The sequence below is a fragment of the Schistocerca piceifrons genome, chromosome 1, assembly GCF_021461385.2.
Source record: "Schistocerca piceifrons isolate TAMUIC-IGC-003096 chromosome 1, iqSchPice1.1, whole genome shotgun sequence".
In the NCBI taxonomy this organism is placed as follows: domain Eukaryota; kingdom Metazoa; phylum Arthropoda; class Insecta; order Orthoptera; family Acrididae; genus Schistocerca; species Schistocerca piceifrons.
Window position 1 is genome coordinate 277335709 of NC_060138.1, and position 21034 is coordinate 277356742.

General features: G+C 45.2%; 1 protein-coding gene across 1 annotated transcript in view; it reads right to left on the bottom strand.

Moving 5' to 3' along the window:
- LOC124794167 (peptidoglycan-recognition protein SA-like) overlaps positions 1 to 21034 on the bottom strand; it is a 70814-nt gene that overhangs the window by 38509 nt on the left and 11271 nt on the right. Inside the window, exon 2 of the mRNA XM_047258077.1 lies at positions 5542 to 5749. Coding sequence (XP_047114033.1) covers positions 5542 to 5749 — 208 coding nt within the window. The remainder of the gene's footprint in view (positions 1 to 5541; positions 5750 to 21034) is intronic.

Here is a 21034-nt window from a genome sequence, read left to right on the forward strand (position 1 = left end):
CGGATTGAGCCATAAATTTCTTTCTCCCCACTTCGGTTCACTATCTGCCCATTAGTTAATCGATCTACCTATCTACTCCTCGACACTCTTCCGTAGCACCACCACTGTTCCTGATCTATATTAACGGCATAGGAGACAATCTTAGTAGCCGTCTTAGATTGTTTGCAGATGATGCTGTCATTTACCGTCTTGTAAATTCATCAGATGATCCACGAATTGCAAAATGATTTAGACAAGATATCTGTATGGTGCAAAAAGTGGCAGTTGACCCTGAATAAAGAAAAGTGTGAAGTTATTCACGTGAGTACTAGAAGAAATCCTCTAAATTTCGATTACGCGACAAATCACACAAATCTGAAGGCTCTAAATTCAACTAAATACTTGGGGATTACAATTAAAAATACCCTAAACTGGAACGATCACAGATGATGATGTGTGTAGAGCCGACCAAAAACTGCGATTCATTGGCAGAACACTTAGAAGGTGCAACAGGTCTACTAAAGAGACTGCTTACACTACGCTTGTCCGCCCTATTCTAGAGTACTGCTGAGCGGTGTGGGATCCGCATCAGGTGTGACTGACGGATGACAATAAGTTCAAAGAAGGGCAACTCGTTTTGTACTATCGCGAAATAAGGGACATAGTGCCACAGACATGATACGTCAACTGGAGTGGCAAAGGCGTTTTTCGTTGCGACGGGATCTTCTCATGAAATTTCAATCACCATCTTTCTCCTCCGATAGCAAAAACATTGTTGGCACCCACATACATAGGGAGAAATGATGATTACGATAAAATAAGAGAAATCAGGGTTCGCACAGAAAAATTTAAGAGCTCGTATTTCCCGCGCGCCGTTCGAGAGTGGAACGGTAGACAGACAGCTTGAAGGTGGTACATTGAATCCTCTTCCAGGCACTTTATTGTGAATAGAGTAATCACGTAGATGTAGATGAAGGTCGCCCTCTTCGTTCCTTATCACGCACATTCGTAAGGCCATTTTTAAACGCTTTCGCCCTTTTCCGTACCATATCATCACTTTTTATGTTTTCTCCATCCACTTCACTGATATGACGATGAATTTAGGCCACTTTCATGCCTTTAGGACTTTTTTAAGTCAGTGTTCTGACTGGTTTGATGTGGTCCGCCAAGTTCGAGGTCCGTGAGTTCCGCGGAGCGTCCTATTCTGCTCTCTCACGATGTCTAATGACGACTGAGTAACTGATATGGAGTACCTGGCAGTAGGTGGCAGCACAATGCACCTAATATGAAAACATGTCTTTGGGGCTGTCAGAATGCTTTTGATCGCAATGTATTTGGCGGAGAAAGACATTAATTTGCCTGTTAACGATTTCTGTTTGTCCCTTGTGCCAAACAAAAAATGCATGGGCAACGATTATAACCACCTCAAGGTGCAGTAGAATTTTGCCAGAACTGTTTCATTGAAGTGCTGAAATCAGAACGGGAAAAACTGTTTCCGTAATTGTTGTGGATGTACGCAAAAGTGAATAATTTTTAAACGTAATTTTTCGAGATACTTTTTGTACAACTCATTTTGCAGTGTTTTTGTTTTGTTTTTGTAAAAACCTCGAAGACCACATCCGAAATGAAGATTAGAACGCAAAAGATAGCTTGTTCTCAGGATATTGGTTCGTATGCAGGATAAAATTTGTTTCCAGTGGATCAAGAGAACGTATTTATTTTGATTCGACAGATAGCTATGTAACGCTATCCATTCATCTGAAAAGTTGCAGGGATGAAAAAATGCTGTACTTCCAACAGTGCTCGCGAGAGTGCCGTTAAGACGAAAACAACCATATCCTATCACTTAATCACCAGTGTACCATATCTGATCAGATGGATGCGGACACCCATATTTGTTGCGTAATTTACCATTAGATGTCCCAGGAGCCGGGGAGTATTTTGCTGTCTGTAGCGAAGCAGTAGAAGCAGAATCTATGTATATCCAGCCTACTGCATGGACGAGGGACTTCAGCTGATATATATGAGAGAAAGTGCCACCACAGCTGTATCTTGAGAATGTTTTTATTGTCTCACGACTATTTTCGGAGGCACATTGTTGCCATTCTCAGGATCCACCACTGCCAAAAGAATATTAGATATCCTTGGCGCATTTAGTGTGGAGTCCTTGTTACTAGCACACATGGGATGGTGATAATGTGCCGTCGAAAATAGTCGTTTGAGACAAATACATTCTCAAGATACAGCTGTGATGGTACTTTTTCTCATATGTAACTGCATAATCGGTCGATTAGGAGTGTCCATTGACCTCTAACGTGAACTACTCATTGGATACTACCTGAGTAACATAATTCTCTGGGACATTATGGATCAACTTAAGCTGCCTAAGTCGACTGTTGGTGATGGAATTGTGAAGTGGAAACGTGAAGGCCAATCTTACCTGCATCAAGCCCAAGCAGATCTCATGTGCTTATGGACAGGGACCGTCGAGCATTGTGGCGAAATGTGGTTATAAGTAAATCGCATGAAATCAACTGAAGGAAGCCCTCTTGTGTTCCAAAGCGACACCGCCAGTCCAATCTAGCACAGTTTCTGTGCGTAGGGAGTTTTAAAAAATGGGCTACAATGGTCGAGGAGCTCGTCATAAGCCATTCCTGTAGACAATGCTAAAGCTTCACTTGAGGTGGTGTAATGAGCGGCGCGCACTGGACAGTGGAAGACTAGAAGTGATGACTCAGGCCTGTGGCAATCCGATGGAAGCGTTTCAGTTCGGCGAAAGCCTGGAGAATGTTACCTGCCATCACTTGTAGTGCTAGCAGTGAGCTACAGATGTGGTGTTTCTAATGTATGAGGCTGTTTCTCGTGGAGAGGATGTAGTATTCTTTCTGCGCTTAAGGAAACGCTGCATGTAGAAAGGTTTGAACACATTTTACAGCATTGTGTGCTGCGTACAGTAGAGGAACAGTTCGGAGACGACGACGACTGGTCACATCAGCATGTCAATGCCCTCTGTTAAAGCAGCAGGCAATGCTTTGTGGACTGTAATTTCCCTGAAATGGACTGGCTTGCCCAAAATCCGGACCTGCACCCAATGGAACAGCTCTGGAATGAGTCCAAATGTAGACTTTATTCCAGACCCACCAAACAGATACCCTCTCTCGTTTCGGCTCTTCAGGAAGAGTGGGCTGCCATTCCTCCACGGACATTCAGACACCTCACTGAAAGTATCTCCAGAAGAATTGAACCCATCATAAAGGAGAAGGTTGGATACACCCCATTTGAATGTCCACTAACACGTGTCTGGAAACATCCGATCAGATATTGCCTGTCTATAACCACTACTGGTCAAATGGATGCGTGAGGTTGATTGATTGCTTTTGTCGGCGTCGTCAGAGTTGCATGAACAGTTACGTCAACACCAGCAGGGCCCGAGTTACCACAGTTGGATGGTGGAGGATGTAAGATTCGTTTTACGTTCTTTACATTCCACTCGCCGTCAGTGCTCGACAAGGCTTAAGGTAGTTTGTAAGATCAAGTTCTTAGTTATTTTTTATATATATGCACGAGAAAATCATCTTTCTCAGTCTTCTTGGAGCGTACGTCTCCTGAATTTTGCGACTAAGACTTTGTGTCACCCAAAACATGTATCATTTCTTTTCCTGTTTGAGCCTTTAAGCAACGGTTGAGAACGTCGATTGTCAGTTCCGTTGTTAGCTTCCCAGCTTTCGAAAATAATATTTTAGGTCATTAACTTTTAAATAAAGTTTTAATTTTCAAAACAATTAAAAGGAACAAAATGTTACCCGACAGCAAGATCTAACCTCTAGCAAGCGAGTCGCTAGAGAGACAGCGATTTTGCTGTACTGCCATAGCCTATATATTGACTGGCATACGTGCTGCACGTAAAACTTTAGAGGTCTTTTCCTCTCAATCTACTGACTAGTGCGCTTTACAGCTTTCATGATAACTCCTTGAGGTGTACTACTAACCTGCGAAGTCTCATCCTGCACTGAATTTCCGAGACCGTAAGGTTGTAAGTGGGCTGCTTCTGTATTGGCAGCGCTGTGTATCGCTTTGCCTTGGATCTCTGACTGCTCTTTCTTTGTAAGAGACTATGGCTGGTTGGACTCTGTTGGAAGTTAATGGCCAGTAGTGTTGGGCAGTTCGAGGTGAACAGCCAGCGGTGATGGATGTCAGATGTGAGAAGTTATATTGATGAAGGGTAGAGGTCTGAAGTATTAGCGTAAGCTAACAATCTGGAAGTATCTGACTTGGAGACTGTCTATTATTCATGATTATATACCTTTGTACTGGATGTCAATGACGATTCATATTCGTGTTTCAACTGGATGTGACATCATTAAGGTAAAAAAATACATTATTTGGTTTGCAACAAAATCTTTTCTTTGCTAACCGTATGCCTATTAGTAGTTAGTGACTTCAGTAGTCGGAATCTTATTTAGCTGGCAGTATTGGCACTCGCTGTATTGCAGTAGTTCGCGTAATGAAGATTTTTGTGAGGTAAGTGATTAATGGAATGTATAGGTTATTGTTAGGACTTCTTTTTAGTCAGGTCCATTCTTTTGAATTATTTGAAGTAAGGTTTTTTTTTTTTGAGCAGTCAGATTGCGTTGCGCCAGGATATTGTAGGTCAGTGTTGACAGGATAAGAACAAGTAAAGAGAAAGTACGCTCAGCACGTTCAGTTTCACTCACCAGCTTCAGCATAAAAAAAGTAGAAGTTTCTTCTTCTCAGTCATTCAGCAATATAAGCACAGAGAATCATTAAAATAAAAAAGTTTCAAGGCTCTCTTGTCAGTCTACATGCTGACAACATGCGCGTTTACTGCCCTCTTGTTGATAAACTATGCTGCGAGGTTGGACTGTGTTCGGCGTTTGATAGCAGGTGACTTCCTAATAGCAATACGATGGACTTTAATTTTATTCACTGATTTGCAGTGTATCACAGTGTTCATTCTTTGTGTAACCGTAGCCAGCCTGAAGCTGTCGTCATGCATGAAATTATTAGCCTCTACCGAATTTGTACCCATTGCGCGTTCAAATAAAGCGGACAACATTTTATTCATTTTTTGCTTCATTTTATGCATAAATAGGTGCCAAGATGGAGCACATCTGTAGAGCTGTCTATCAAATCCGCTAGATAGCTTGTCATACAGACGAAATGTTTCACAGGGGAACAGCGCGAAGTCAGCGCCCACCGGCCACATTATTTCGGAAAGCGACCACGTTGCCATCATGAGGTGCGCTGACAAAGTGATTGCCCAGGAGCCACGCACCAATGGGCCGTAGCGTAAGGTACGATCCAATAAACTAGCAGCAGTTCCCATCGCCAAGTGACTTTACTGGTGTATAGGAAAGAGAGACCTGAAGTGGTTGTTCTCGACACTTTATGATAGCAATGTGGTCGCTTGCTGAAAAATTGCGGTCGTTTGATACCATTTCGTCATGAATTATGGCTGAAGGAGTTGAAGATATCATGCTTAGCAAATGTTGGCGGAAGTCGGTGTCTACTTTAGAATGGCATAGCTGCAATGGTACTCACGAGTAGCCGATGTCCTCGAACTTGAGGTTGGTCATGTGCTGCGCCTGGATGCTGCGCACGCGCTCGGCGCAGGCGTTCATGGAGGTGCAGATGGGCGAGACGGTGTGCTGGATGACGACATACTGCACTGGCTTGATGATGTACTCCACTTGCTTCGCCGGACGTGCTCCCCAGCCTCGCCGCGCCACAATGTTGGGGCAGTTGTTCTCTACAACAAACACACGCCATACTGTAATATTTTAGGATAACTGGCACTATTCTAAGACTTGCCAATTCTGTAACATGATGTTAGTCTATTGGGAGACATTCAGTCAAATAATGCACTATACGGGAAGCGTAATGTCGTTGCATCAGCCCTTGCCTTGCTCTACCCAGTTGCGCAATACTACGGTGCTCTGTGGATCAACAGTGTACATACTGCTAAAGATGACACCCAGGACAGTACCAGGGACCACCAAATTGACACCTCTGAAATGGTTGCCAGTGTTATCAAGCATCCACCTTCCTCAGCCGAAGACAAAAAGAACTCTGCTAACACAATGGTAGAAACGTCGCTGTAACACTCACCTGCCCTCATATGGGCACTTCAGCCGCCAGAAAAAAAAGAGACAAATCCAAGAACCCATCACTGAAGCTTGATGAGAAAGTCATCAAACCAAATTACAACGTTGAGCAGACCTGGAATTGACGAATGGACCTCTTCAAACACTGATCACTTAGTTCAGGTTCGAGGACATCAACTACTCATGAGTACCACTGCATCTGTGTCAGTCTAAAGTAGACATTGGCTTATGCCAACAGTTGCTAAATACAGTATCCTCAACTTCTGCCGACATAATTCATGACAAAATAGTTACCGGACGAATAGCAGAACGTCAGTGTCAACAACCCATGGAAGGCTCTGCCTGGTTTTAACTCGCCAAAAAAATGAATGGACCTCTTCATATAAAATTAGGACAAATCTTTGGAGGTGAAAATTCTTGTTTCACAATTGGAAGCAAGCTGAAAACCAATGTTGCGACTTTGACAGAGCGCCACAGATCATCCAGCACGGTGCCACGGAGTATCCAAGAATGAGATTAAGGAAGTATGAATGATGTACACAATACCACCTATGATGATATGAAGTAGCTGTAAACAATATACCTTACATCTTAAATTACCACAATGTTACCCACAATGTGATCTATAAATACGGTACAGGTCTAGAACCTTTCGTACAATATTTATATTTCCAAAGTATCCTCATTTTTACAACTATTGCGCTCTGATCGCGCACTGGTTTGTGTTCAAAGATATGAAGCGACTGAAAAATACGTTTCTAGTCCCCAGTTTTTCTTTCCAGAGCACGCTCGTCCGAAGAAGCATTCCATTTTCTGGCCTCTGACTGGCCACCTTTCGAGAATAAATTCTTTAATACGGCGTGACACGTAAGTGGTGGTTAGACAGTGCGAGGGTGAACGTGCATGGAGAGAGACGTGCGTGTTGTTAGTAGTACTGATTTTAACAATGTTTTATTTCTGTTTTGTGTCATTATTCAGTGTCACTGAATACGCACAAGTGGTACACATTCCGCAAGGATATTCCTCGTGATGAATGAAAAGAGTAATGGCCTCTCTAAAATACGTTTGAATACTCATTGTTAACAGCCAAGAAGCATATTAATCATCTGTAGTGATCCTCTGTAATCAAGTTGAATGCTATGAACGGAGCTACGGCCGTGCCATCTCTTCGGTGTAGGAATTCACACACATTTGAATAGTCTAAACTGTGCAAATGTTCAGGAGCAACACGATGTGACGAATACACAGAATGTAAGTGAAATGGCCAAAGATATTGCTCAGTTTAATACTTTATTTACCAGGAGTAAAATCTTTGTCAGCATTATGTGCTTAACGCAGGGACAATCAAACATTGAATTACAGATAAAACGGGGATAGTTCAATTTCTAATTTCTTTTTTCTTTTTTGGTACTCTTCAAAACATTTTTTACTGCTCATGCAGAGGCTAACACTACCTCATATTTTCTTTGTGGAGACTGACATATTGATGCCCCGACAAACGTTGTACTGACAGCAACTGTAAATTTTTTTAAGCGCATTCTATTTTCTGCATTAATTTCGCTGTAGATATTGCTGACATTGAGTACAGACGCATCAATAACATGCCATTTATTGCGGTACCACCATTTCACCCTCACTATCTGAGGTTACTGTCTTTTGATCACTTGGTAATTCATTCAGCCGCTAATGAAGTTTAACACTGACCCAATTCAGCAGCAGACTGAATCGCAGAAGTGTCTGCTTCCTGAAATGGACGTGGCTCAGAATGAAATAAGATTTAAAATTAAGCCATAATGGTCTTTAATTCTGCGCTGTCTTCTCTATATTTATGTTATATATGCTGCACTCAAAATTTACTAACTATTCTTACCTAACTTGTGGTAGGTAGAATTCAGTGCTATGTATTTTTAAGTTTATAATTTTCACAGTCAGTGTACTTTTTTGTTGAATGATTGAGCATTTCTTGGTACATTCAGGTACCACCTACCATTATCTTCAGAATTACGTGTGAAGCACAGAGCGCAAGTCCCATTCTTCTGTACGATGGATGTGCTTGCTCCTTTCGCTTCACTTCTATCTGTGGCAATTTATGTACGCCGCAGCTTAAACTATTTCATGAAAACACACACCTTCACGTTCCCAAAAAAGTTGCTCTGGTACTTCTTATAACTGTGTACAAAATTTGTAATCGATCGCTCTTTGTCTATAATTCCATTTCCGTCAATGTATACAGTAAGTGAAACTTTTGCTGATGAAAGCTTTAGTCTGTGGAAAACGACAAACTCATGATTTAGGTATTGTTGCAACTGAAGGCATACGTTTAACGAAACGTCACTGTATGCATTTCGTGGCTGAAGCTACAGTTTTTTCCTACATTTATTTTTGATTTACTACTGTTCCAATCACTTAAATGCTAATGATCAACATTATGATTGCAGAAATGTCAAATAGCCGGCCTTAATGGTCCCCAGACCTTTCTTAACTCGCGATGTCCAAGGCTGTTGCAATGAAAGCGGATACCCCTGACTATTAGGTGATTGTGCCTAATGAAGTAGCTCGTTTACACATACTGAGGGAATAACCAATACATTGGAGAGAAAGGCGACGGAAAACAGTTGATTCCCGTTAGTCTTTAAATAAAAAGAGGTTCATATGTTGTGAAAATTTGTTTATCAATGATGATATAGTAATTAACAGATTTTTAGAGCTGTGGAATTAACCGCTTTAAAATTTTGTGAAATTACCAGGGATTTTTTCGGAACAATTGTTCAACGACTCAAACACACTTGTCAATCGTCTAAATAGAAATGTCAGAGCCTGGAAAATATTAATGCTTACTGGTCTGTCTCACAAAGAACTCTGATAACCTCTTAGGTCTACAATAAGCCAAATTTGCACACAACAGATCTTTTTGTGGTTGAAGTTTCTCGTTGTCGATTGGCAGGAAAATTCTGTCTAAATACCTGTTCAATCGGTCTCATTTGTTTTTGTAAGCTACAGATCTTTTTGGAAAATTATTAGAAAATCGGAAAAAGGGATTTGGGTTACAGTAACTTCTTGTTGATACTCATGCTGTTAGCGAAAAACTTCGGAATAGTTAGCGTCTTTAGCATCCCTAGGCCTCTTTTCAGATATAGAACTCTGCTCATTATCAACGCAAATACAATACTTTCTTCAACTTCAGGATCATTCAAAATATATATACATATATTTTCATCAGCAAAGCATCTATGCTATGACGACAAAAATCATATCTCATCGATAAAGCTATCCAGCCTTCTGATTTCCTTCTTTTAGTCTGTAGTTCGGAAGTAAATTTGGTATACCAGCTTCATATATTTTAGCTACGCGTTGCATCTATTTGTCCCTGTATTCTATTATTTTCTCTCTGGCGATGAATATAATAAAAAATCTATTTGATCTCATCTCACTAAACTGTTCAACCACCACTCCTCTCCGGAAACTCGTCTTGTGCAATATTTTTCTTCTTTGTTCCGTTAATTTGGTATTTTGATTTGGTTTCACTGCAGTAATTTATTCGTTTTCTGATCGTCATAATTAAACTAATGCTTTGAAACATAATTGGAGCTGTATTGTATATTTTGTAGCTGCGAAAAACTAGGGAACTATGATATTTTTAAATCTGTTTTAATCACTGTAAAATATTTAATAATTGCGAGATGTTTATTATTTTATTCATAGCTGTTATTTTCCCAACTAGTATATATTTCGGAATAAAATTCAGGCGTCAACTGCACAATTATTTTTATTTCTCTCTACCGGTTTCAACAGATTAATGTCATCTTCAGGAGCCTACAAAGTTTAGAATATTATAAATCATTAGATCTTGCCATTCATTTGTGTGAATGATTTATAATATTCCAGCTATTGTAGGCTTCTGAAAACGACAGACCATTCTGTTGAAACAGGTAAAGTGAAAAAAATAACTGAGTGACTGACAACTGAATTTTATTCTGAAATTTAATTTATTTATCGGCATTGTTAAACCTTTATTAATTCATAATAATGCAATGAACTAATGATGTTACAGATTATAAAATTAAGTTATAACATGTATGAGCAGCCACAACTGTCACTGACATAGTACACATATTAAAATGAAACTTTGAAATGTAGTCAACATCATCGTTTCAGTTAATTATCAACTTTCATGGGGAACTCAGCCATTCTTGACAATGTTTATTAACCAATAAAATGCAAAGTAATATGTTTAACCTTCGATAATCCCGCGCTGCTCGACTTACGAATCCTCCGTTCGCCTAAAATGTCACGAGACAGATTTTTGACGTATAAGTGGCGTCAGCGCAGTAACTACAGACCCAGCTTTAACTAACTTACTGTAAACAAAAGATGTGCATTCGACCAATCAGTTTTGATCAGGCGGCTTTTGAGCCCCCAGTGGTTTCCGTCTCAAAACATTTTATTCCTTTTGTTTTGAAGTACCATTCCTTTTAGCTTGAAACTACCGATGTTACTGCAAAACAGACACCTAGTGGCACACTGAGGTTTCTACGAATGTATTGTGCTGATTCTAGGAAATTATGACATGTTTTTTTATAGTGGTCGTATTGAGAACATTGGCAGTGAAAGCATATCGTACGTTCTTGTAACTTCCAGTTTGTGCTACTAGTATGAGTAATTTCGAAGTGAAGCCACTTAGACATTGTGTACTTTTGACATACATTTCTTAATTTTGCGGCCCTGTTTGCTTGTTATTTAGGACTAAAATTTGTTTTAGGTACTATGAGTTCATGGAAGTTTCGAGAGTTAGGACTGTGCCTCGGAAAAAATGCGAAATTCCTTTCAAACATATGCAAGGATGACAGGTGGTTGAAAACTGTGCACCCCGGTAGTTCCAAAGTGAAACCACGTCCTTACAATTGACTTTACTTTTTTCCAATTTCTTCTGGTATTAGTTACTATGATAAAGACAAATTTTGCGAAAATTTTTAAAATTATATTTCCTTTAAATTGTTGGCACATTAGAGTTAAGTAGTGGACGTGCGACCGCAGTGTGTCAAAGCATTTGTGTCACTAATCGCAATGGAGCAACATCTGTAAATCAAGTGTTCAAAGCATTCTCCAGAATGAAGAAGAGAAAAGCATGTGTAAAGTTTGTCCCGCACAACTTCACTCAACAAAAACTGCCTATGCACGCCTGCCGTGACTTGATTGAAATCCAAAACGCGGACACTTTTCTGGAAAAAATTGTCCCGGTTGACAAGACTATGTTATCAGTAAGAACCTACCACAGAAGGACAAAGTGCAGACTGGGTCTCTGATGGATCGCCAAGACCGTAGAGATTGCGAATGTGATTCGCGAGTTGAACATCAGGCAGAAGGACTTCTCTGACAGTTTCACATGGTTATATGCACTTCCTGTGAGTTTTACTCGAGTACGCAGTTGTACTCGAGTACGCAGGATGTTAGACTACAGGCACGCGAATTTACCATTGTTCAAGGAAGCGCTTGACAGTCGCATCCCACCTACCAACGCGATTAACGAGACAGCTCAAACTGATGAGGCTGTCGAAACCCTCACTAGCGCGGTCCAAGATGCAATAACCGACACCATACCAATTCGCACACCACAACATCACAGTGCAGCCCTGCCCCAGGAAATCCTGGGCCTTATCTCAATGAGGAACCGCCTCAGGAGACACTGGCAGCGTACCTGGCGAAAGCACTTCAAACAGCACATTAACAGGCTCCAGGGAATAATCCGGGACAAAATTCAAACATTCAAAACACAACAATGGAGCCAGACACTCGAAGGGCTGGACACCACGCGACCAGGCGTGTGGCAGCTGACCAGTCACTTCAAGGAGAAACTGTGCACACCCACGCTACAAGAGCCCGGCGGACCGGCATATTGTGCGGAAGAAAAAGCGGAACTGATGGCCCTCACACTTGCAGCGTCATTCTCTCCGAACCTGGATCCCTCAGACCCAGCATTCACACTTGAGACCGACCAGGCGGTTACACGCATCTTGGCCCAACCATCGCGCAACGACATCCGACAGGCTAGCACAGCTGAAGTCAAATGGGCCATCATGCATATCACAGCTAGGAAGGCCTCTGGTCACGATGGCATTCAAAACCGTGTCCTCCAGGAGTTTACGGATAAAGCAGTAGAATTCCTGACATCACTAATGCCTTCCTTAAACACCAACATTTCCCCGCCTTTTGGAAGACGGCCAAGGTCCTAATGTTCAGGAGGCCGGAGAAAGACCACTCCCTCCCACAAAATTACCGAGCCATCAGCCTAATGAGCACGCTCAGCAAGATAGTTGAGAAGGTAATACTAAAACGACTCACTTAGCACTGCATTACAAGCGACACCCTGAGGCCGGACCAATTCGACTTCAGGATTATCCACTCGACAACACAACTCCTCCGCGTCGTTGAATACTTAACACGGATACAGCACAAACAAAGCAACTGAGGCAGTGTTCCTAGAATCGAAAAGGCCTTCGACCGTCTGTGGCACAACGGCCTCATACGCAAACTCAGCGACGCAAGGTTCCCCGAAGGGTTCGTACGTCTCATACACTCATATCTCACGGACAGGAGTTTCAACACCGACGTGCAGGGCAATCAATCAACACGACATGGTATTCAGGCTGGAGTACCCCAAGGAAGCATCCTAGGGTCCATACTGTTTAACCTCTACATTAATGACCTTCCAGCTACACGCAACACGATGGTAGCAATCTACGCGGATGACACTGCCATCCTCGTGCAAGATTGGAAACCGTCTAACACTAACTAACGACTACAGACTGCACTCAGAGTGGCAGAGCCTTGATTGGTGAAATGGCATGTTAGAGTAAACGTCGACAAGTACGAAGCCGTTCTGTGCACTAGAAGACCAAAACTACTGCGCAAACATCAACGCTGCAACCCAATAACAGTACATGCACGGCCAATATGTTTCAGTGAAAAGGTCAGATACCTCCGTTTGTGGCTGGACCGGAAACAACTCTGGTGGGACCACATTCACCACGTGACCAACAAAGCAAACGCGAGGCTCAAACAACTCTGTCCTATTCTTAATAGGCGTAGCACACTGAGTAGGAGGGTGTCCAGGTCCATGTACACCACACTTATTAGACCTCTGATGAAGTATGCTGCTCCCGTCTGGGGATACGCTGCGCCCACACGCCTGCGCCGTCTGCAACTCATACAGAACAAAGTACTCAGAATCATAAGCAATGCTCCGCGTTACACACGCACCGCGGATCTTCGCCAGGAATATCGGCTAGATACCCTCTTGCAGGTATTCCAGATACTTTCCACACGACTGCACAGAAACGCGAGACACTCGCGTAACCCGTTTATTCTTTCTCTGGGGAACTACAACCACAACCATAGGTGGAAACAATAGACCAAAGACACTATTAGCAAGGAACTAAACATCTATGGCCGACAGCATGCTAACATAACAGTACTGGCGAGCCGCTGCAACACAGCTACTCCTGGCAACCCCAGATTCTCGACCCGCCGAAAAACAGGCAGTCGTAGGGAAGCCGTACTGTACACAACACACAAACCAGCCACACACACCTACACTGTGAGCTGATCTGTGGCCGATGGGCCACTAATGTATGACGACCTCTGACTGTTACAGGGATGCAGCCGCTGCAGCAGGTCCAGGAGAATTCACAGGAGCCCAGCTGCAGCGCCCGGACTGATCCATCTGCACCCGCAGCGACAAAGGTAACGATGCACCATACCACGCACTAACATAACGTCACCTTGCAATGCACTGTCGCAGCTAGCAAGCCACTACTGCCCTTACTACCCGTCCTACTGTCTCAGAGGTTTTTCCCCTTGGCGCTTGCCTTGGCACTTTTTTCCCCCTCTGCCCTTACAAACCGCTACCCTTCGATCGCTTTCGTCCACTTTGTCTCCTGATGAACCATGTCAATGAGTAATCCTACCCAGACGCATAGACAACATCACAGCCCGCATCCTGTGACTCCTGATTCGAAAACATGTTATACGGAGGTGACAGTAGAACTTTTGGTTTGGTCACCACGTCGGTGTGAGCGTGGAGGGGGTCCATCCTATATTAAAAAATTGTACTCTAGTGGGGAGAGTACATATAGAACACCTTAAGCAACGAAACAACCACCTAATTTAATTTTTTTATTAATAGAGTTCCGAGCCGTTTTGTACTGCTAGGGTAGGCCTAACGCCTGCCCGTACATGTTCTTACATAAATAACTTCAAGTGGTGAAGCCCATGGTTAGTTAATAATTACCAACAACCACAATGTTTTTCGAGGGAGTACATTTTGCATACGCAGCCATGTGAAATAGCTTAAGTACTTTGCGATTTTGCATTTACGTGTTAAAATATAAAGCAAAATTTATGCTATTTTCCAAAAGCGTTAGGAAATTTCCTCTAGGAGTGGATTTATTACCCAATTTTTGTCTGTCACGTTGTTATACCTGGTGGCAAGTGGCTGTGCCTATACCGCAAGACAAAGGTCAATAAACAAATCGTCAGATATTGGCTACGTCGAAGGAGACATAACGGTAGTTAGAATACGTCTTCATATGACCGGTCGCGGTTGGCTCAAGGACAGGGTTTCTATATATAGCTGAGACACCGTTGGGACACACAGATGGGAGTGAAGAAATGAAGTAAACAATTTAATTAATTACTTTTTATTTAGAACACAATTACATGGAACTTGTTGCGGCGGAAGTAATTGCTTCACCATATTTTTCAGAAGATTTACGTCTTTCAACAAGTCATTTTTCCCTTTTCCGTATTTATGAAACACTCTGCAAGTCAGCTTGTAAAACATTCACTGTGATTCCACAGTCCCTGGTTGGTTGGTTGGTTGGTCGTTTGAGGTTAAAGGGACCAAACAGCAAGGTCATCAGTCCCTTGTTTCAAATAGACTCCATTCTGCTAACGGGACATCTCAGTATAGTCAGAAAAATAAAACGGATAAAGGGGAAACGTAAAAGGGCAGTCACGTTGTCATTAGTAAAAACAAATGAGGGAAGTTGGCAAGAGAACGAACCCAACACTATGCTGAAACAGCATAGGCAAGACCACCTGGGACTTAAAAGGTACAACTGCTATAATGCAGAAAGTACGTATGGGAATAGAAAAACTAACCAAGCCTTAAAAAGAAGGGGTAAAAACAGAGTAAAAGGGAAAGAAAAGAGGATTCCGGTCAGGGAGGTGAATCGGGAATCTCTGAACACTGCCTACAGTGGGAGACACCCAAACACTCACCGCCCTGCCCCAACACCAGAGGGAGATTAAAAACTTTAAAACTGAGAATAAAAACCACTCTCCCGGAGGAAACCTAGAACCAGAGAGACCATCCGGGAATCGTCAGCCAACATCAAAGGTAAAGTGTGGGGGAGTCTGTACTTAGCACGCAGAGCCAAAAGAAGGGGGCATTCAACCAAAATGTGGGCCACTGACTGGAAGGCTCCACAACCACATAGCGGGGGTGGCTCATCACGCAAAAGGAAACCATGGGTCAGCCTGGTATGGCCAATGCGGAGACGACACAGTGTGGTCGAGTCCTTGCGGGAGAGGCTAAAGGAAGAACGCCATGGGCCTGTATTCACCTTAATGGCACGAAGTTTATTAGACAGTGGAGTAGCCTCCCAAGAATTGGCCCATGACTGTGCAAAGTGGGATTTGATGTGAAGCCGTAAATCCGCTGCAGGAGGGGTTACGGAAAACGGGGGGTAAGTAACTGCTCCCCCAGCCAAACGATCAGCGAGCTCATTACCCGGGATACCCACATGGCCCGGGACCCATAAGAAGTCAATGGAACAAGCAGCACGGTGAAGATCAGCGAGATGGTCATGGATGGCAGAGACCAAGGGATGGCGCGAAAAACACCGGTCAATAGCAAGAAGGCCACTCATCGAGTCCGTACATAACAAAACGCGGTTGTGTTGGGATTGTTTAATAAAGGTAAGGGCCCGGGAAATTGCCATCAATTCCGCAGTAAACACCCCACATGTAGGTGGCAGCAGATGATTTTCCGTTCCAACAGAGGATGTGAAGGCATACCCAACATGATCAGCAGATTTAGAGCCATCAGTGTAAAAAATAACAGCATCCCGAAACTCCCATAAAATTTGGCGGAAAAAGGTACGGAACACCACCGGGGGGATGGAATCTTTCGGTCCGCGGCGGAGATCCATCCGAAGTCGAGGCCGAGGAACTAACCAAGGAGGGGTGGAGGGGAGGGAGCGAGGAAGACAGGACAAAGAAGGAAGCCGAAAATCACGGGTAAGAGACGCAAGGCGCAGCCCAACCGGTAAACCCGCCCGAGGGCGGGAGTCAGGCGGGCGACGTCCATGGTCTGGGAATAGGATAGAATAGGAAGGATGAGCGGGAGAAGAACGGATAGTAAGGGCATAAGACACCAGAAGCTGGGACCGCCGAACAGAAAGGGGGGGGATCCCAGCTTCAACCAGGAGACTATCAACAGGGCTAGTAGGGAAGGCACCGGTGGCCAAACGGATACCACGATGGTGGACTGGATCCAGCACGTGCAGCGTGGAAGGAGCAGCTGAACCATAAACTTGACAACCATAGTCCAAACGTGACAGAACTAGAGCACGATAAAGACGGAGGAGGAGGGAACGGTCCGCACCCCAGGAGGAGTGGGCAAGGAAGCGAAGGACATTGAGTTTACGGAAACATCCTACCTTCAGGAGTCTGATATGGGGCAGCCAAGTGAGCTTGTTGTCGAAAAGAAGACCTAGGAAACGAAACTGTGGAACCACAGGCAATCTTTGTGCAGCGAGATAGAGCTCTGGATCAGGGTGGACCGTAGTACGGCGACAGAAGTGGACCACCCGCGATTTTAAAGGAGAGAATTGAAACCCGTGGGAGAGGGTCCATGCAGAGACACGCCGTATAGCCACCTGGAGCTGCCGTTCTGCAGATGGCATCGAGGAGGAACTAACCCAAATGCAGAAATCATCCACATACAGGGCAGGGGCGACCAAGGGACCGACAGAGGCCACAAGTCCATCGATAGCAATGAGGAAAAGAAGGACACTCAAGACAGAACCCTGTGGGATGCCCGTCTCCTGGGTCCGTGGAGAATTAAAAGCAGTACCAACTCGAACTCTGAATGACCGATGGATCAGGAACTGGCGGATAAAAATCGGGAGTGGGCCCCGAAGACCCCACTGATGAAGGGTTAGTAAGATGTGATGGCGCCAGGCCGTGTCATAGGCCTTGCGAAGGTCAAAAAACACTGCAACCAAATGGCGGCGCTGGGAAAAAGCCTGCCGAACTGCGGATTCCAAGCGAAGCAAATGATCGATTGGAGATCGTCCCTCTCGAAAGCCACACTGGTAAGGGGACAATAGATCCCGAGATTCGAGGACCCAAGTGAGCCGACGGGCTACCAGCCGTTCAAGTAACTTACAACCAACATTGGTCAAACTAATTGGCCGATAGCTGTCAACAGATAGGGGGTTCTGACCAGGCTTAAGGACAGGAACCACAATGCTATCCCTCCACTGAGAAGGGAAGTCACCCTGGAGCCAGATACGGTTAAACACCCGAAGAAGATGGTGCCGTTGTGGAGCACTGAGATGTTGAAGCAGCTGGTTATGAATGGAATCTGGGCCAGGAGCCGTATCATGAGAAGCAGATAGAGCAGAAAGAAATTCCCATTCAGTGAAAGGTTCGTTGTAAGATTCTGACTCACAAGTGGTGAAACATAAGGTGACAGCTTCAGCCTGCTGTTTTTGATGAAGGAAAGCAGCTGGATAGGAGGCCGACGCTGATGCCACTGCAAAATGGGTCGCAAGATGTTCTGCAAGAACTAATGGGTCCGTACAAATGCCATCTGGGAGGTGAAGGCCTGGGAGGGTGGACTGCCGATGGCAACCTTGGAGAGAGCGAAGTGTAGCCCATACCCGTGACAGAGGGACAGTGGAACCAAGGGAAGAAACGAATCGTTCCCAACATATCCGCTTGCTCTGTTTGATTAAATAACGGGCTTTAGCGCGAAGGCGCTTAAAGGTAGAAAGGCTGGCTACAGATGGGTGCCTCTTAAAGTGTTGCAAAGCTCGACGGCGATCACGGATGGCAATGGCAATGGCCGTACTCCACCACGGGACTTGCCGACGACGAAATTGTCCAGATGAGCGCGGGACAGCAAGGTTAGCAGCGCGAACAATCGCGTCAGACACGTCACGTAGGGCGTCATCAACACAACCCGACAAAGAGGGAGAAAACTCGACCTGTGCAGTATATAGAGGCCAATCGGCGCGGTGAAAAGACCAACGAGGTAACCTCTCCATCGGGGAGCGGGAAGGGAGCGTGATAATCAACGGGAAATGGTCACTATCACAAAGGTCGTCGTGTGGCGACCAGTGTAATGAAGGGAGGAGAGAGGGAGAAGAAAGAGAAAGATCAATGGCAGAAAAGGTACCATGACCAGCACTGAAATGAGTAGGGGAGCCATCATTAAGAAGGCACAGGTCGTGGTCTGCAATAAATTGGTCGATAAGAAGACCTCGTCTAGATGGAAAGGCACTGCCCCACAAAGGATGATGAGCATTAAAATCCCCAAGGAGGAGGAAGGGAGGAGGAAGTTGCTGAAGAAGGGTGGTTAAAGCAGCAGGTGTAAGAGTCCTGTCAGGAGGGAGATAAAGATTGCATACTGTGACTGCAGAGTCTAAGTGGACCCTAACAGCAACTGCTTCCAATGTAGTTTGAAGAGGAATCCACGTGCTAGCAATGTCTGTACGGACCAACGTACAAACGCCACCAGAAGCCCGCAAGGGTCCGACCCGATTTCGACAGAAAACACGGAACCCACGGAGGGTCGGTGAGTGAGCATCAGTAAAATGAGATTCCTGGAGAACCACACAAGCTGCTGAGTAGGACGAAAGAAGGGATTTCAATTCCGGAAGGTGACGATAGTAGCCATTACAATTCCATTGGAGAACCACAGAACGATGGTTTAAATGAGGGCTGAACACGCTAAATCCAGTCATACCGCCGGGTCCCCACCCGTCACCGACAAGGAGGGGGCGACATCCATAAACGACAGGTCAGAATCCGGTTGTGAAGCCGGGGAAGGGACCTCCGGTGACACCAGAGGCACTTTGTCCCGGGACTTATGTTTCTTCTTCTTTTCAGGCTGAGATCGAGGAGGGCTGTGTGGCATAATGGAGCCAGCTGCAGCAAGATCAGGAACAGAAAGAGACCGGGCGACCTAGGGGCCGATAGACCGCGGCTCTCGCGGTCGCCGCGCTGCAGCAGACCTTTGACCTGGAAGGTGCCGGGAAGGGGCATCCCGGGAGAGGCGCCCTTGACCGGCAGACGCCGAAGGAGTGGGACACTTCTCCGGCTGGGGAGGGGGAGCGGCGCCCAGAGGAGAAGGTGTGGGAGCCGCAGGGGAGGGGGGAAGGAGAGGGGTCCGGGACGGGGGTAAGGAAGGGGGAGGAAGGGATGAAGATGTAACCAAGGCGTAACTAGATGTCATGGACACAGGGTGCAATCATGCATATTTCTTACGGGCCTCTGTGTAGCTTAAACGATCAAGGGACTTATACTCCTGTATCTTTTTTTCTTTCTTATAGACTGGGCAATCTGCTGAACGTGGAGAATGACTACCATGACAATTTACACATACAGGAGGGGGAACACAGGGACTCCCCTCATGGAGTGGACGTCCACAGTCACCACAGAGAGGGTCCTGGGTACAGCGAGAAGACATGTGGCCAAAACGCAAGCACTTAAAACACCGCATAGGAGGTGGGATGTACGGCTTCACATCACAGCGATAGACCATAATCTTAACTTTCTCAGGAAGGGTATCCCCTTCAAAGGCCAGGATAAAGGCACCAGTATCAATACGATTATCTTTAGGACCCTTCTGTACACGCCGAACAAAGTGAACACCCCGCCGTCCGAGATTGTCCCGAAGTTCCTCATCAGTTTGAAGGATGAGGTCTCTGTGAAAAATCACACCTTGTACCATATTTAGAGACTGGTGAGGGGTAATGGACACGGGAATTGTGCCAAGATGGGTACAGGCACGAAGGGCCGCAGATTGGGCAGCCGAAGCAGTTTTTATCAGTAACGAACCCGACCGCATCTTGCTCAGGGAGTCCACTTCGCCGAACTTGTCTTCAATGTGTTCCACAAAGAATAAAGGTTTGACACTGGTGAAAGTATCTCCATCAGTCCTGGTGCAAACTAGATAACGGGGGAAAGGTTTTGCCCCTAGACGACGGGCCTGACCCTCCTCCCAGGGGGTAGCCACGGAAGGGAAGGCCGAAGGGGCAAGAGAAGCAGCACTTGAGGAATCAGTACCACGCAGAGAGACGGCCGCAGAAGAGCGGCCAGAGGTTTGGACCCTTATGCGTTTCATCTGCATAGCGTCCGCCCTGATACCACCCACTCCGATCAGGGGCTCTCCTCACGGGCGCCACCCAGCCACAGCAAGGGCCGTCTGGCACGGCGGCCATTGCCGGGAGTTCCGATGCTCCAGGATGACGAGCAACCACTCCAAGGCATGCATGAGGAGGTCACAGCTCAGGTATCAGAAGTGTGATCCCTGTGTGTTCAGGGGGCTCAACCAAAAGGGTACATAGCGACCCCACCACACGGGCTGGCTACCGTGCTGGCTATGCACCCTAGCATCAGACAACGACGTAGAAGAAAAGGTGGAATATACTAGGAGGGCACACGTCGGAGACACTAGGTAAGGTGCTCTTCCCCAAATGGCTCACACTACGGAAGAGAAATTTTGGAATGGAGGTCAAACCCCAGAGGGGGACCAAGGAATGCCAAAAGGAGGAGATGATTACGCAACAAAGCCAGAGTGTAAAACCAACAGAACCAGGAGGATAGCGGGGGCCAACATAAGCAAGGACACCAATAGA